Raw genomic sequence first — 15,696 nt, 5'->3', positions numbered from 1 at the left:
CGTCTGTTATTAACATGTCTCTTACGACAAGCTCAATTATCTGACACTGCCCGTAATTTCCATTCCTTTTTCTGGCACAATGTAAAGTTCCTCTCCTTCATTTTCAAAGCTGGTCGTTTTGGATCCGGCAAATACTGATACAAGACATGTGTGGGAGGAGGAAGTGAAAACTGAGGGAAAAACATCTGCAAGTCACAGCGAAGTTGCTCCAGGCTTGCTTTGCTGAGGCCTTGATCATTTCTGGTATTTGTCATTTAAAAGCCTGAATGCTGAAAATGTTTATTGCAGTAATGTCATTTGTTGCTTTGTACTTGAGAATAGCTGTTACATACTGAGTGAGCGAGCTTTGATAACTGCAGTAAAGGCAAAATAATTTAAATAAATAAAATAATGTGATGGATTGTTAAGTGTTAGCATACAGATTTCAGCCTCAACTTCCTGTAATTTGTCGTGACATTAGCTGATGTCAAACCTTGTTGAGGCGTGAAGAGAGAGAGAAGGTTGTCTGTTCAGGATAACGCTACTGACCCTTGTCCTCCTTGGTCTTAATATTGTAACTACTATTAAAGCGCAGGAGACTAGTTGTAATTGTTGATTAGACCAGATTTCAGACGGCTCTATAATCAGTAAGTTGTACGTGTCTGTGACCTTCACAGTGTTGACTCCTGACCTGTACGTGGCATGGCTGCACTCATTTTAATGTACAACAATTTTCTACAGGATTGTACTAATGAAAAAGAAAGATGGAAAATACAAATTACATTAAAGGTTCTTCCTAACAGCACATCCTGATTAACTAACACGTAGAAGCATGCTCCTTTTTTGATTCATTTTAATGAACCATTCAAACTGCTTTTTTACAGAACTGCCTAATGATTATTTTCAGACTCCACAATCTCGCAATCATTTTGAATAACTCAACTAAAATAGAGGATAAATGCCGTTCAACTGACTGAACTCATATTCTTCATATTTTGACACAGAGAAAATGTCAGTAGACACCTTTTAGAACCTTTTATCTTCAAGATTTTTTTTCTCTTTTTGGCAAGCATGGTTCTCAATCTGAAAAGTTCAAGTCAGAATCATAGCTGGTAACTGGGGGCTATTTTGGAAACGTTATGTTTTAGTGGGGACCCCAAAGGCCTGTTAGAGGTTACCTCACTGCTTTGAATCTTAAAGCTAGACTGCCTCCACTCGTGTACGGAGGGGATGCATGATAAAAAGTGAAAATGTTCCACCAAAGTGAAATATCGCTGTAAGTGGGAGTGTCTGGGTTGCTGCGGGGGAACGTTAGAGGAAGTGGTAATGATGACAGCTCTAACTCAGTGCAGGTGCAGTAAAGCATGGCAGGTTGGTCAATTGCCCAGAACCCATTACTTCTCCCTCGAGACCAACCTTGTAATGTGCTAGGTACCTTCTGTAAAGGACTGACCTATTGTCAACAGAGAAATCTCTCTGGTTTTACATAAAGACACAAGTGTACCTCACAAGGTTACACAGGCAGGTTAAGAGCATGTTAAATGTCTGAGAGCGCTGTTTGCTAACACTATATATTATGCAAGAAAAAACCTTGAAACACTGGTTTGCTTCATCATTAGACCAGTGGAACTCTTCCGCTGTACAGAAAACGACAGAGTATTACAGCTGCAGGCAACATTTTCTCTGTCTGCATTTCATGCCTGGGCTTGTTGGACAGGTATAGTATTGGCCTGTTGAGCTGTAGGGGACACTTTGCATTTAGTAAGAGAGCACAAAGCTGGCGAATGTAAAATTCATGACACTGTTTCTCTCTTTGTGAGTGCCTTTATACAGAAGCCCTAAACATTTGCGACTGTGCTGGAGATGGGAATAGGATGACCTTGGGTGCCAGATACATCTCTGTTCCTGTGTCATCTTCAGACAGCCACTGTTTGACCACTATCTACCAGATGCATTCTATCCGACACTTGTAACAATAGTGTAAATGGGACGAAAATTGAGCTCACCTTAAAGGCGGACTTCAGTCCTCTTGAAGGCTGAAAGCCCTGGATGAGCCCACTGCCCAGTGGCGTCTCAGAGTCCTTGTTTTGCTCCCTGAGACGTGTGTAATCAGAGAGAAAGTCCAGCACAGATTACAGTCTTCAATCAGTCAGGGAGGAAAATGATATGTACATCATTGTCTCTGCAGCACATCCCAGGCACTGTCAGCCTGCATGCATATTACCTGTGTCAAAGCTGCCAGGGACATGACGAGAGAAACTGAGAGCCATCACAGAGCCGCCACTCAGGGGGGTGTCGAGTCTTCGAACGCAGCAGCCAGATTCAGTCTCCATGGGGACTCTACTCTGACCTCCAGGATGTTGTTGACACCATTTAATGTACATTTTCAGATACAAAACGTCCCCTTTCATATCTGAAATCGTTTTTGATGGGCTGAGTAACACTGAAGGCCAGCTCTTGTCGCCAAAAGAAAATATTGAGCGAACACTTGCAGTTTTTCTCCGACTTGAGTCCGAGGAAGTTGAAGCCATCGTCACATTTGACCTTGAGGTGCACAATAAAGACAAAGAGTTATTTCATACAGTGGGAGAACTATGACTGCTGTGAGGACTGGCTAAAAATGATCCCTCCCAATCTTCTCATACATCTCTAACATAATCTTGTATAATTGTCTCCCCGCTAAAAGGAGACCTACACTGTGTGCAAGTACAAAGGATGACATAATGTGGAAAATTTGATGGCGGTGTCTCATTGTTGGCACTCCAATTTTCACACCTCATTCTGAAAAAAAACATACATACAGTACATATTTTACTATAAAGATAGCAAAGATTGATTGCTCTCAAAATAGAACACAGTAAGACCATAATTTCCCTGAAACAAGAGTGTTTAATTTGAAGCTGTGAATGGCACTTTTGCATATAAAAGGTTGATGGAAGATGATTTGCAGATGATTTACACCAACAGACGTGGACCATACTTTTCTACCCAGTGTACAGCTTCAAATTGAACCACCCACCCTGATACCGTAAGTAACGGCTGAAAATACATGACAAACTAAATTCACAAGCATGCGATTGCTGGTCCTGGCTATCAGGTTTGCATAATAGCCCCCCTGTCCCACACCAGGTATCCGTTCACCTTGAGAAGTCCAGACCTAAACGCAATGTCAACACAAGCACTTTCTAGCTCGACGATTCTGTTTGTCTCCTCTGGTCCTGCTGGGGCTCCAGAGGGAGGTCACCAAATTGTCTCTGGAATAAAAAAAAAGGCGCTGACCTTTGCTAAATTGGCCACATTCAGTAGACAGAGAATATCAGGTTATTGAGTTGATCCATGCTGTGTTTCCTTGCCTGGGGAAAATGATCTGCGCTATTGTCTGCCTTTTGCAGTTGATCAAGGGCAAGAATGTGTCAGGAATGTAGAAACACAAGATACATTTTTAAATGTAGTTTCAAATGTCCTAATGGTTTAAGAGAAAAACACCATTAGTACCCTGCTGCAAGCAAAATATTAAGCAGGGTGGTAAGTGCTTTTCACTTATGAAGAGACTTGCAGTTTATATCCAAACGGAAATTAAATAAAGGCTTTATGCTCTAAATCCTGTGAGATGTTTCACAGAAAAGACATATTGTAAATGAATGCAGCTGCAGAGCCCCAACAATTCATTGCACTGTACTTTCAAGTTGTTGATTCCTTGAGAAAGGCAAATAATAGTCATTTTGCAAAATTGCAGGCCTATCCTTCAACAACTGAGGAAAACAGTTAAAATTGGGCAGGGATAGGGAAGAAGCAGCCCTCTTGCTGAAGTATTTTGTATATTTGGGACAGTATAATGAAATAAGTCATTTCTGCCAGCAGTTCACATTACCTCCCAATGGTTAAGAACCATAATCCCAATAGCATTTTGAATTCTATCACACATACAGTCGGAAATGTTATTGCATGATTATAGTGTTCCTCTCCCTCAGCAAAGTTATTGTATTTATGCATTTTGCACATGAATTGGAAGAGAAGTTGAGCACCATGTACAATTACACCGCTATTCAAACTGGGCTAGAAGAACCAAAGCTATTTGGTACAATAAAAACACACAAACAACTTCTGGTGGAAGTACTGTCTGAAATGATACCTGTCTGTCACAAAAACACAATATTAAAGCTGCATAATTGAAAAAGCTTTCCTTTTACTCTCCAAAATAAGACACTGCTCTTTCGCAAAATTCGCTCTGCATAATTTTCAAACCACATATGTAAGAAGGAGGAACGAAATGTGTGCTGCAAAAACTTTTTTTGCCTCAGCAAATCAAAGCCACAAGAAGCTTTACTTGTCTGGCACGTGTGGGTGTGTTTCTTTCAATTTAACTATACACTGAAGCTACGTCTCCAGATTCATTAACTGCGCTGATCATTCTTCTATTCTAAGCTGACATAAACATGTAAGAGAGAAGAGCTAAACAGTTTGCTGACAAATTTGGCCTCCAGTCCAAGTGGTCAGTTGAAATGACACTGTGGACAGTGTCATGCTCAGCAGACACACGGTCTCTCTTCCTCCTTTAACCCGCTGAGCTGCCGGGGAGGATTGCCCACTGATGGCAGCTTTTATCTGCAATGGCCAGAGGAAACATGCCTCTTCCTGTTAAGAGGCAATAGCACTTTGTCAAGCAAGACAAAGTTATCCTGGCTCTGACACCAGACAATGTCCCTCCATTTCACATTTCCAATTGTGGGTGTGATTTACATTAAAAAAAAAAAAAAAAAAAAAAAAAGCTTAAGGCAAGTCATAAAAAAAAAAAAAAAAACAAGCACAGGGAAAAAAAAAAAAAATCCTGATGCAGACACATTCCTGAATCTCACACCTAAAAAACATTTCAAGGCACTTACATTTTTCAAATATGCCACACTTCACAAGTGGAGAAACCACAATTCTCGACGCAGATTGTCCCAGAGGTCTGTGTATCATAGACTTCATTCCTGCAGGGGAGCAAAGATTATTACAATATTCAGATTACCGAGCAGGGGAAATTAATTGGACTAATTAACATACAAGTAAATGATGATACCGTTAACACATTTCATTAACTCAAACTGTCATTCTATGTTCCTGGTGCACTTGGTATTGCATTACAATGAATTGGATTCATTAAATTATGCAAATGAAAGGAACGACAAAACGGACGAGTCCTTTTTAATGTTATAGGCCACATTTTCTGACTCGTTTTCTGCAAATTGACTAAGATTCAAAAAGCATGTGCTTTTCACTCTGATTTACCAGATAAAGCTTTTCATAGACTATCGTTTTAATTATGTTCACAGGCACTAAAACCAGGTAGAGTATAATACATTTCAACTCCCTCATGCTGCTGTCTTGAGCCTTACATTAATGAAAAAAAATAGCAACAGTGCCTAATTAGTAAAATGCCCCATTTAATGTATGAAGACAGTCATCTAGCATGTGTGAGCTGCTGTGGGTTGATAATATCAGGCTCATATAACAAAATATGAAACAAATACACAACAATTAGTATTTTTTGGCAAAGTATAAGGACAGGAAACTGTGTGTACAGAGTAAGGAACAAAACAAAGCAGCTTATTGCTCAAATATACATGAATCCAGGTCACACAAAGGGAGCTGTTACCTCTCATGCCTCTGTAGGATTTGTTCAAAGTCATGAGACAGTACCTTGTTCTCCGGCAGCAGAATATGTTCCTGACATTTCTGTGTGACATTAACTTGCAGTTAATTGAGGGTCCACACCTCCTGTTGGCCTCAGTGACTCCTGTCTTCATCTTAGCAGCGCTACACAGTGAAGGTCAAGGGGTCAGACATACCTCTCGTCCTGCTCCCTTGGCTGTAGTGACATCTACTGGACTACTAACCCAGAGTGTAATCCCTGTGGGAGGGAGGATGAAGCTCCTGGCTGGATGACATGTCTTCAAAAAAGAAACAAAACACAAGGTTTCAGGTGCAAGGATAAATTCAAACTTGTGGCCTTCAGAAAGCAGACATGGTGCAACATATTAAGACATGTTAAAAAAAATTTAAAAATGAAGCAAAAATCAAAGGAAATTCAGGTGTAACAGAAAGATTTATATTGATGTTATATTGACATATTTATACAGAAGACTTGATTGATGATAAAACTTCAGTGTTAAAGGCTTAAGTATAATCTCCTGACGAGGACCATGTCGCAATGGGTGGAAAAAATGAAGACATTACATGACTTTCAACTGTTGAGATTTGGGACGGGGTCAAAAAAAAAAAAGAAAAAAAAAGAAAAAAGACAACTAACATGGAACAGTGAAATGCAACATACAGTAAATGAAAAGAATCAACACAAAGACAGAAACATTGTACATTTACTGACAATGGGTATAAAGCAGTATTTTGGGAAGTATACAAAACATTTTTATACAAAAGGATTAACAACAAACAAGATGAAAGTGATGACAACAGTGCTGTTAAAAGAGTACCGCTTTTAGTAATACACAGATTTTTTCAACTGCATGATAGGACTGATGGAGCAAGATACTGGTGAAGAATTCTGCAAAGCTGTTTCCATTAAGGGGGTTGTCCTTATTGGTACAAAAAAAAAACAAAAAAACAAAACAAAAAACAAATACAACAAACAAACAAAAAAAACATAGATTCAACAAACATAGGTAACATGGTGACAGCTTAATTCACCTCAGCTTTTGGTCCATCAAATTACATTTCTTCACAACACCCCACCATGGTCCAAGAAGCTATAGGGGTGATTTACTTTACTCATATCACACAGTCACAAGTCACCCTGAGTTTGTAATCTAATTTGGCAATGACCTTCAAAAAATGGCTTTTAACTTCATTTTAAAATGAATGTTGTTTTTTTTTTGTTTGCTTTTGTTTGTTTTGTTTTGAAGACCTCCAAAAAAGGTTAAACGAAAAACACATTTGAATCACATATTATGGAGCCATATGAAATATTTCGGACTTTTAATATCACAAATGCATTTTCGATGTAAAGCCTGATATAAATAGCGGTTCAGTCAAAATATTTAATAAGCAAGTAATGTGTATAATATCAACAATATATGTTCAAGAGGAATTGCAATACAAAATTTTGATTGTTTTTCATTTTCACCTGCAAAATGAAGTTAGTGGGAGCAAAGTTTTTAAAAAATAAAAGTAGCAAGGAGGGCTTGCTAATTTGCAAACAGACTGACTCTAAGGAGGACAGTGAAAAAAAAATACATTAAGAAATTTGCATGGACATAAGCAATAACGTTACTTCAGCTGGATAAAATTATCTCTGTTGTGAGATTTAGTCTTTGCTGAAAGGAATATGGAGAAAATCTTGCTTACCAAGGACATCATCAGAACATAGCATCAACAAAAGGCAAAGAGAAAATCGCTCAACTTACCAATACTTTTTCATGAAAAACACAATATTAACAAATAAGTAGATTCAAAACAAAATGATATCCTACATATTCAACTACACAATATTGTACAAAATAAGGCATTTCCTTGTGTGTTTACTGCAATGTCTTTTTCCACCTTTATCTTCTTTTAGTCTCCAACACTAGTTTTACTGTTTCCTCAGTAAAAACTGAGTATGGACATGGACTGACTATTTGTGTTAAAATATATATATATATATTTATAATTTTAGTTTTTCTTCAAAACTTGAATAAAAACATAGGTAGGAGTATACAGTATGAGAGAGTTTGTAGAAGTTCATAAGTGGAGTGTAAATCACTCCATGACTTCACTGGCCGCTACCGTGGTGACGAGCTGGAGAGGGATCTCTGCATTGGCCAGGATGTCCTGGGCGGTGCTGGAGCCCTGCTGGATGTTGGTGAGGATGAGGGTGGTCCCGCCTGCCGTGGTGATGATACTGTCTGAGGACCCCGCGGATTCCATCGAGGCCACCACTGAGCTGCCAGAGTTCACACCTTTTTTGTTCTGATGGGTTTTAATGTGCTTCGCCAGGTGGTCGCTCCGCATGAAGCGCTTGGAACATTCTGGGCAGACAAACTTCTTCTCTCCTGCCAGAGAGAAAATATAGTTGGAAAGATAGTTTGGATGGTCTGAATACCTTTGGAGAGGGTCAAACATGCCATCTAGCTGGAGGACATATTTCTTAGGTAGGGAGATAAGTTTAAGACGGTGGCACAACAATTCGATTTGCTTGTTTCAAAAATCTAATTAAAGAAAATTAAGACGTAAAATAAAATAATAAAAGGTAGAACTGTAAATGAAATCTAAAAAATTGATTTTTATTGTGTACTGCCAGTAACCTACAGCCAAAGTTATATTACTGCATAAGCTTTTGAGTGCCAACCAGCCCCACACACACAAAAAGAAAAAAAGCATGATGTGCATGTCACTCCATCAACGATTATAATTACAAAAGAATATTCTATAAAATTCAAAACAGATCAGGCGAGCTGACAGAAAGCTGTGTCCAGACTGAACAGAGAATCATGGATAAAAATAAAAAAGAAAGCTACAGCTCACTACAGGCATCTCTTGTAATGTTTTTGTTATATAATTTGATGTTAACAAATCTTGCAAATTATGGTGCAGAACAAACCGTTTAAACATTCTGAACAGGAAAATTACCACCAAGTCTGTGAAATCTGGATATGGTTATCACAATCCTAACCTTTACATTTTACATGTAAATCCAGAAGGGGACAAATGCTGTTATTTCTTACATGACTCACACTTTGTGGGGCACAAATTAACACATTTTACTGATTTTACTGATGTTTTCCTGATGTGCAAACACTGTGGGAGCAAAAAAAGGGCACCTGTGTGTGTTCTCCTGTGTCTCTGCAGCTCGTCGCTGCGTGTGAACCTCTTCCCACAGAACATCCAGCTGCAAACAAAAGGTCGCTCCCCTGAATGCCAGCGCAGGTGTGCTCGCAGGTGCGATGTCTTTCCATATACCTTCCCACATCCCGCAATGTGGCAGATGTGCTGCTTCTTTTTCCCCATGCTGGATCCTCTGAGAAACACATGCACTGACAGTTAGGGTCCCAGTATGTTTTATTTTCCGTGCAGAGGTGAGAACCACTTAAGATCGAACACACAGTGTACAGAGTATAAAGATTGACTCACCTTCCACCTGACTCTTTACAGTTGGGGCAAGTACATGCCACTCTGCGCAGCCTCTTGCCCTCCTGGCCCAACTGATCCTCCTCATCCACCAGCCTGACGCGGAGGTGGGACAGATCACTTGTGTTCAGTGTAGAGTCGGTGCTCAGCTGCCAGTCTCCAGAGTCTGGCTCTTCCTTTATCTGAATGTCTGAAATTAATGTGTACGTTCATATCAACATGAGCTCTGGTAATAACATGCCCAACAGTCTGAACAGTGAGAGGTGTTTTATAATTGCATGTGACTGACAGAATGGCAGCGAATTTCACAAGTAAGACTCCATATTAAGCACAGGGATAAAATAATTAGTTGATTGACAGAAAATGTATCAGTGACAATTTTGATAATTAATTAAATGCACCCTGTGGACTTTTTGGGCCACATGAGTGGCAGAAAATAGATGGATGGACTTTGCTACAATCAGAAACTTCATTGCCATGTTTTGATAGCTGTAATTACACAATAATCCAACACAAAGTGGCTTTAAAAGATACACACAATGTATTTTGTTGAGACTCTTAATGTAGAAAAATTATGTTTAGAATGAAAACTCTATATGTTTAGACAAATTATCAAAAAAAGAATTTGCTGTTAACAGCTGTTTAAATATGATGGATTTGCTGATCTCCTTTTCATGTAACTGTAAATTCAGAAACTTTGTTTCTTATTTTTTTATTGCTGGACAGGCAAATTAAGCAGCTGTTGGTCTGCATTTCTCATTACTTTATAGATTAAATTATAAACCTTTTTCACAGCCGACATTTTGACTTGTCATTGCAGGAAAAGCATAGGTGTAATTAACAATATGAAAAATGGCTCTGCTCTGTTCAGGCGGCCCAGTACGCTGTGACAGTGTTAGCATGCACAGTACCAGGACCCTGAAGCTGAAGCAGGTAAATGGAATTAAGGCATCACTGATTTTATTATTTACACTGCTTTTCCTACTGTGACATGTCAAATTGTCTTGTGTGAAAAAGGTCTATTTATTGATAGACAAGAAAAAAGATAGATTAATTCACAATGAAAATAACCTTGTCTTAAATCTTTTCACTAGTACAGATGATCTTAAAAAGACAAATAGATCTGACAAAAGCCCTGACAGAGCACACAGATGCCCCTGTGGACTATGTGCTTTGAGTAACACAGGCAAACTTCAATTCACCTTTGATTCACCCTTCTGACAGATGTCAAAGGAGTAGGATTTTAAATGTAAATGCAACAAAATAAAAATTACGTAGACCTATGCTCAGGTTAAAGATGGGAGGAGGTTTTGACATGAGGTCACCTAATTCCATGTACTAATCAGAATGATGAAGGTCTAATCTGTCCCGCCCTAACAAGTGCATCAAAGCTAATAAGAGAGCCATGGATATATCAGTCAAGCACAGCTGGTACACGGCCACACATTGCTGAGACACCATGAGTGAAAACACCTGTGTGAGTTTCAGGCTGTTTCCTGTGTATTTTCTGTGAACAAAAAGAAAGAGCTACTGTACCTGCAGGGGTGTCTGTGTCTCCTTCCTGTTGAGCCACTGAATTGACTGTCACTGTCTGCAGGTTGGGGATCTGTCCTGTGCTGATGCTGACTGGACTGGAACCCAGTGACAGAGTCTGGACTGGAGCCAGGGTTATCTGCTGGGGCAGTGTGGTGGGCAGCTGGAGGTTCTGCAGGTTCTGCACTCCCTGCACCTGAAAGGTCTGCCACTGTATCTGACCCGATGGTGTGACCGTCTGGGCTTGGATGATGAAGGTTCCTGGGTTGATCAATTGCACGTTTTGCACGCTCTGGCCTCCTGTCGCCACTGTCTGCATCACCTGACCATTGGTGGACTGAACAGGCACCTGCTGCAGCTGGATGATGGGTGGAGCAGAGGATGCCTGGATGCTCTGCTCCTGATTTTGTTGGATGAAGCTTTCTTGGAGAGCAGAACTTGAGTCGGCTTGTTCCGTAGCCACTGATGACAACGAGGAATCTTGTGCCAACAGACCTGATTGATTTGCTGGAACGTGTAGCTGAGAGGAAGACGTTGGCACAAAAATCTCAGGATTTGCATTTGAGTCACTGACTGGTATTGTCTGTGAGAGGTGGTCATCTGTCTTCACCTGACTCTCTGAGCCATCCACAGGCTGACTTGCCATAATTAGCTGGCCATCAGCAGTGACCCCTGTTGCTATAGTCTGAGCTCCAGACAGGCCCAGGGAGTCCAAGTCCACACTGTTAATAGGAACAAAAGTAATGTTCCCAGGCAAACCCACAGGCACATTAGCAACAACCTGACCCTGGTTGTTAAAGGTGGAGCTGCCGATTGAAACCCCCTGGATCTGCTGGATGTTACCAGTCTGTGATATGAGGTTCTGGTTGTTATTAAGGATGTTTGCAGTTGATGTAACACTGAGACTCTGGCTACCATCAGACAAGATCTGAATCTGCCCCGTGGCATCCTGAGTCAGAGTCGCTCCTTCCACGCCGGATGTGGAGAAGCTCAGCTGTCCATCTGCTGTCTGAATCTGAGGAATTACTTGGTACTGAATGTTAGGCACTGCATTGGCATTGGAGGTGGCTGTTCCCGACGTCACAAAGATTGGCTGACTTTGTAAGTTCTGGAGAGGAAGAACATACTGTCCATTTGATGTTAATATTCCTTGACTTTGGATCTGTATCATTCCAGATTCATCCTTTGCTGCTGTTGTGGGTGTTAACACCTCCCATTTATCAGTCCCAGTAAGCTGAGTAGACGGATCAGATGTCTGAGAAAGAAAATGACTGACATTAAAAAAAATGATCAAGCACCTTTTGTGGATGAAATGGCTTAGGCAATGCATAGCACCTGAGCAGACATCCAGTTACAGTAACGTTGCACATGGCCCAGTATTTTGATGAAAAACAAATGATGCTAGCAGTTCACACAATCAGCATCAGAAACACTGGGAGGCAAAGAGCAAAATGAGCAAAATTCTTTGGGTCAGTAGAAGCTGAGGAGTCAAGAAATGTAAGGTTCAGCTTTATTTACTGTAAATCAATGGCTGTGTTTGATACCCTGGGTCCCTTGTAGGCTTTCAGTCTTTCAGTTCTAGTATGCTTAAATATGACACTATCACATATCATAACAGAGTTGTAAACCTTAGGTCACAACTGAGGTTTGACTGTGACAGCTCATTCATTGGACAATGTTAGTGTCCTGTCATCCTGCAGTGCATCATCAGTGCTGCACAGACACACAACGGAAAGGGAAGCAGCAAAATGCATTTAAAAGTTGCTGGTTCTGACAGTCTCTGGTTGTCAGAACCAGCTTTTCAAGCCTTTTCAGTGTTGTTTGTTTGATCCAAAACATATTCTGAATGACAGAATTCAATCAAAATTAACCAGAACATATGGGTGAACACACCAGGGATTGTCTTGACTGTATCAAAGAGGGTGCTATGTGAACACAACCAGACAGAGATTTCTTATATACACTGCCATTCTGCCACAGTTGTAATTATGTTAATTTACTATAAATACAAACTCAACTCTACTGCAGCTGCTTTAAAGTGAAAGCCTTTACGTGGTTCTCCTTGCTTCATGTCTTCTGTCAGACTGGAAGATTTTCAGCAGTGTTTTGGTCTCATTTGGTTTTGATGGAGACACTGCGAAATATTTAGAAATACTATACAGTTAGTGTCAATAAAGTGATTAAATGGGACCAACTGGAAATGGCACCAAAACACAGCATATCAACTTTATCTGACAAAAAAAGAAAACCACTAGATATTTTAAACTATATATATATTTTTTCCCCTAGTTCACACTTCTGTTTTATTGTTCCAGAATAAAACACAAATAAGCAATGACAAATATTATATGTGCTATATTATATACCCTCATTATTAAAACTTATCACTGAAGAGCTGAAGGTGACTGAAGAACAACTTGTCAACAAAAACTTGGGACAATAAGATCCTACAACCCTGACTCAATTGGCTGTTTGAGCTGTACCCTAAAACCTAAAACACATACTCACACAGTTGCTGATAAACAATGTCATCAAAAAGGACAAATGCACAACCAAATCTAACAACAAAAACAGTAAATTTACATCTTGACCTACATCAACTGGTCTTGAATCATTAAATAACTTCATTTTTCCCTGGTGCAATTGTGGTTCACGGTTGATGTTTTATCAGAGCACATAACAAATTGAGCTTGAAGCATCAGAATGAGTTACCATTTCAGTATAATACCGCAAATATGGAATGTCTAGTTACACTGCTTTTCCACTGATAAATGTATCTGCGCTCAATTGGTCATACATAGAGGCCACTAGGTTTAGCCCCAGTAAATGTAGGCTATAAATGTCACATGATTAGAAGGATATGGGCACCCTTAGTGAGTTTATTCCAGTAGTTAAAATCTTAAAAACATTCCAGTTGTAGTAATGAGATATCATCCAGTGTTGATGCCAAAATGCAGTGGCTGTAATGCCATGAAAGCAAGCGCAAGCTACACTCCCACCACCAGTTTTGCTCAGCTGTCATTGAAGGCTTCACATCTGCTGTGGCTGTGTCGGGTCTAGCAGAGGTGCCGACTTACCACATCAGCAGCAGCACCTCTGTCCACCTCTGAAGACGGTGACCCAACCTTTGTGCAGGTGGTTGCTAGAAGGTCGAGGGGTGATGGCTGAGAGTCCTACCCACAACGGGTGAATTTAAAAGGAAGAAAGTGGGTGGCCATTAGTCTGGGCCCCATAGAAAGTGTGACTCATTGCTAAAGAGCAAAGTCTGACGTTTTGGAGGTTAAAGGACTTTCTTGCCCTGTGTTGAGCCCCTCAAGCAGCACCCAGAGTAAACAGGCTGGTAATGTTTAGGACTGGCTGGCATTTAACAGTCTGTCACTTCTATTCCAGCCAAAGAGGCGGGATTTGAAAGCAGCCTTCGAGGAAGTGTTGCCTGAGAGGTTCAAATCAGGGTACAATACCCCCCTCCAAGTTTGAAATGTGTGAACTTCAGTAAGCGCCACTCGGTTACTGAAAACAGCAGAGAGTCAAAATCCGGAGAATGAACCCTTACCTGACTGCCCCTGCCCTCCTCCTGCTGAAGAAAGTCGCTTTGACTGCTGTCCACGTCCAAGGCAGCCATATCCTCTGGTTTCATTGGCTGTTCTGGGGCTGTGTAGTAAAAAGAATATAGCTTACAGAGTGGGAGCAGGCGAAGCTAACGTTATCTAAACAAACCAGATATACAACATCTGTAACATTGTTGTAACGTCAATTGACAAGCTAAAACACAATCACAACCACCGCTACAAACCTTTATAGAGAAAACAGCCATGTGGCGATGATTAGTTTAAGAAGAACTGACTTTTAGTGATGTGTCCTACACAAGCTAGCCTAGTTAGCTGCTAATGCTAACTTAGCCGGCGGTGATTAGCATTATCACCCACAGACTTCCCTGCTAGCCTGCTAGCGAGCTAATGTAGCCAGAAGATGCCCGAGGTAGCTTGTTAGCCTCGGAGGGTGAAGAGTAAGACAGATGTTACATACCAGTCATTGCGTGACTTGTCGTGAAACGAAGAGTCCTGATAGTCACAAGCCACCGGACATGATGAGCAAATTATATTGATTGTATACGCGTAGAAATAAGATGATAACTGTCAGATTTCTTTGTATTTTGATTGACGGGCGGTGGGTTACACAAAGGGTGGGGCCTCCACTGTTGACTGGGAGCGCTTGCGTCACACACAGGAAATCCCGCCGTTCTTCATCAACGTGATTGGTTAATCGCGTCGCACACTGTTTTATTATTGGCCACTCGACATGCCAGTCATCCTTTGTTGGATTCTTCCTGTTTATTATGCATTTTCAGTTTTACAGTATTCGCGTTAATGGTAGTACGACAATGCAGCTAAAGTAATCGTTTACTATTAGTTGCGTTGTCGTTACTAATGATTTAGACCTGTGCAGTGAGAAGGCAGCTTGAAGCATTTGTATTGCTCAAAATAACAACTAGAGGCCATATGGATAAAATTAGACAGAGATATTTTACCCATTTTCCAAATACATGGGATTCATCCTCAGCATTTAACCCAGGAGCAATGTGGCCAGCACTAATTACCAGTCCGCTAAATAGCCTGTCAGTAGTCACATAATGATTTTTGCTATGAAATACCATTTAGGTCCCACACCTTTAACATCAGCAGGAAACCATGAACATGCGCCCATTTCCTCATAGGTTGCTACCATTTATACACATCTTTAGAACGCACTTTTGTAAGTATTAGCAATGTTGATCAATAAAATGTTGCACACAACTGCAAATGTTCCCGAAATGCAAATGGGGATTTCAAGTATTTAGCCACAGCATGCTTTAGCACCAGGTAAAAAAACTTTTTGGATATATCATGTGTTGTGATTGAAGGTGAAACAGAACCCAAGGCAGTCTAATTTCCAAGCAGATACATTATTTCATGTAATACCAGTGCCGTCTGTTTTTCAAAGTTAAAATCTTTTTACCTCATTGTGGTAATCATTTTTACAGTATGTAAGACATGTAACACTTATTACTGGTAAGAATGCATAGGATTTAAGAACTGAGTC

At 40.4% G+C, this 15,696-nt stretch overlaps 1 protein-coding gene across 3 annotated transcripts; it reads right to left on the bottom strand.

Moving 5' to 3' along the window:
- Positions 1 to 6,321: 6,321 nt before the first annotated feature.
- On the bottom strand, positions 6,322 to 14,800 carry sp3a (sp3a transcription factor). Of its 3 annotated transcripts, none has more exons than XM_041057842.1 (7): positions 14,644 to 14,800; positions 14,171 to 14,268; positions 13,695 to 13,790; positions 10,621 to 11,872; positions 9,088 to 9,274; positions 8,778 to 8,974; positions 6,322 to 8,009 (listed from the first exon to the last, which is right to left on the bottom strand). In XM_041057842.1, the coding sequence occupies exons 1-7, from the start codon at positions 14,648 to 14,650 to the stop codon at positions 7,717 to 7,719; spliced, it is 2,130 nt and encodes a 709-aa protein (XP_040913776.1). In that variant the 5' UTR covers positions 14,651 to 14,800; the 3' UTR covers positions 6,322 to 7,716. The 3 variants fall into 3 exon arrangements, with proteins under 3 accessions (XP_040913776.1, XP_040913777.1, XP_040913778.1); XM_041057843.1 differs by having other exon boundaries at positions 13,695 to 13,781; XM_041057844.1 differs by lacking the exon at positions 13,695 to 13,790.
- Between the last annotated feature and the right edge of the window lie 896 nt (positions 14,801 to 15,696).

The sequence above is a fragment of the Toxotes jaculatrix genome, chromosome 15 (assembly GCF_017976425.1).
Source record: "Toxotes jaculatrix isolate fToxJac2 chromosome 15, fToxJac2.pri, whole genome shotgun sequence".
NCBI lineage: Eukaryota > Metazoa > Chordata > Actinopteri > Toxotidae > Toxotes > Toxotes jaculatrix.
This window is presented reverse-complemented; position numbering and strand designations above follow the sequence as displayed.

Excerpts from the sequence above, each read along its gene's own strand:
- sp3a (XM_041057842.1), bottom strand. Across the intron at positions 13,791-14,170 it reads AGGAGGGCAGGGGCAGTCAG|GACTCTCAGCCATCACCCCT; the intron begins GTAAGGGTTCAT and ends CGTTGTGGGTAG. Across the intron at positions 8,975-9,087 it reads TGTAAAGAGTCAGGTGGAAG|AGGATCCAGCATGGGGAAAA; the intron begins GTGAGTCAATCT and ends TGTGTTTCTCAG.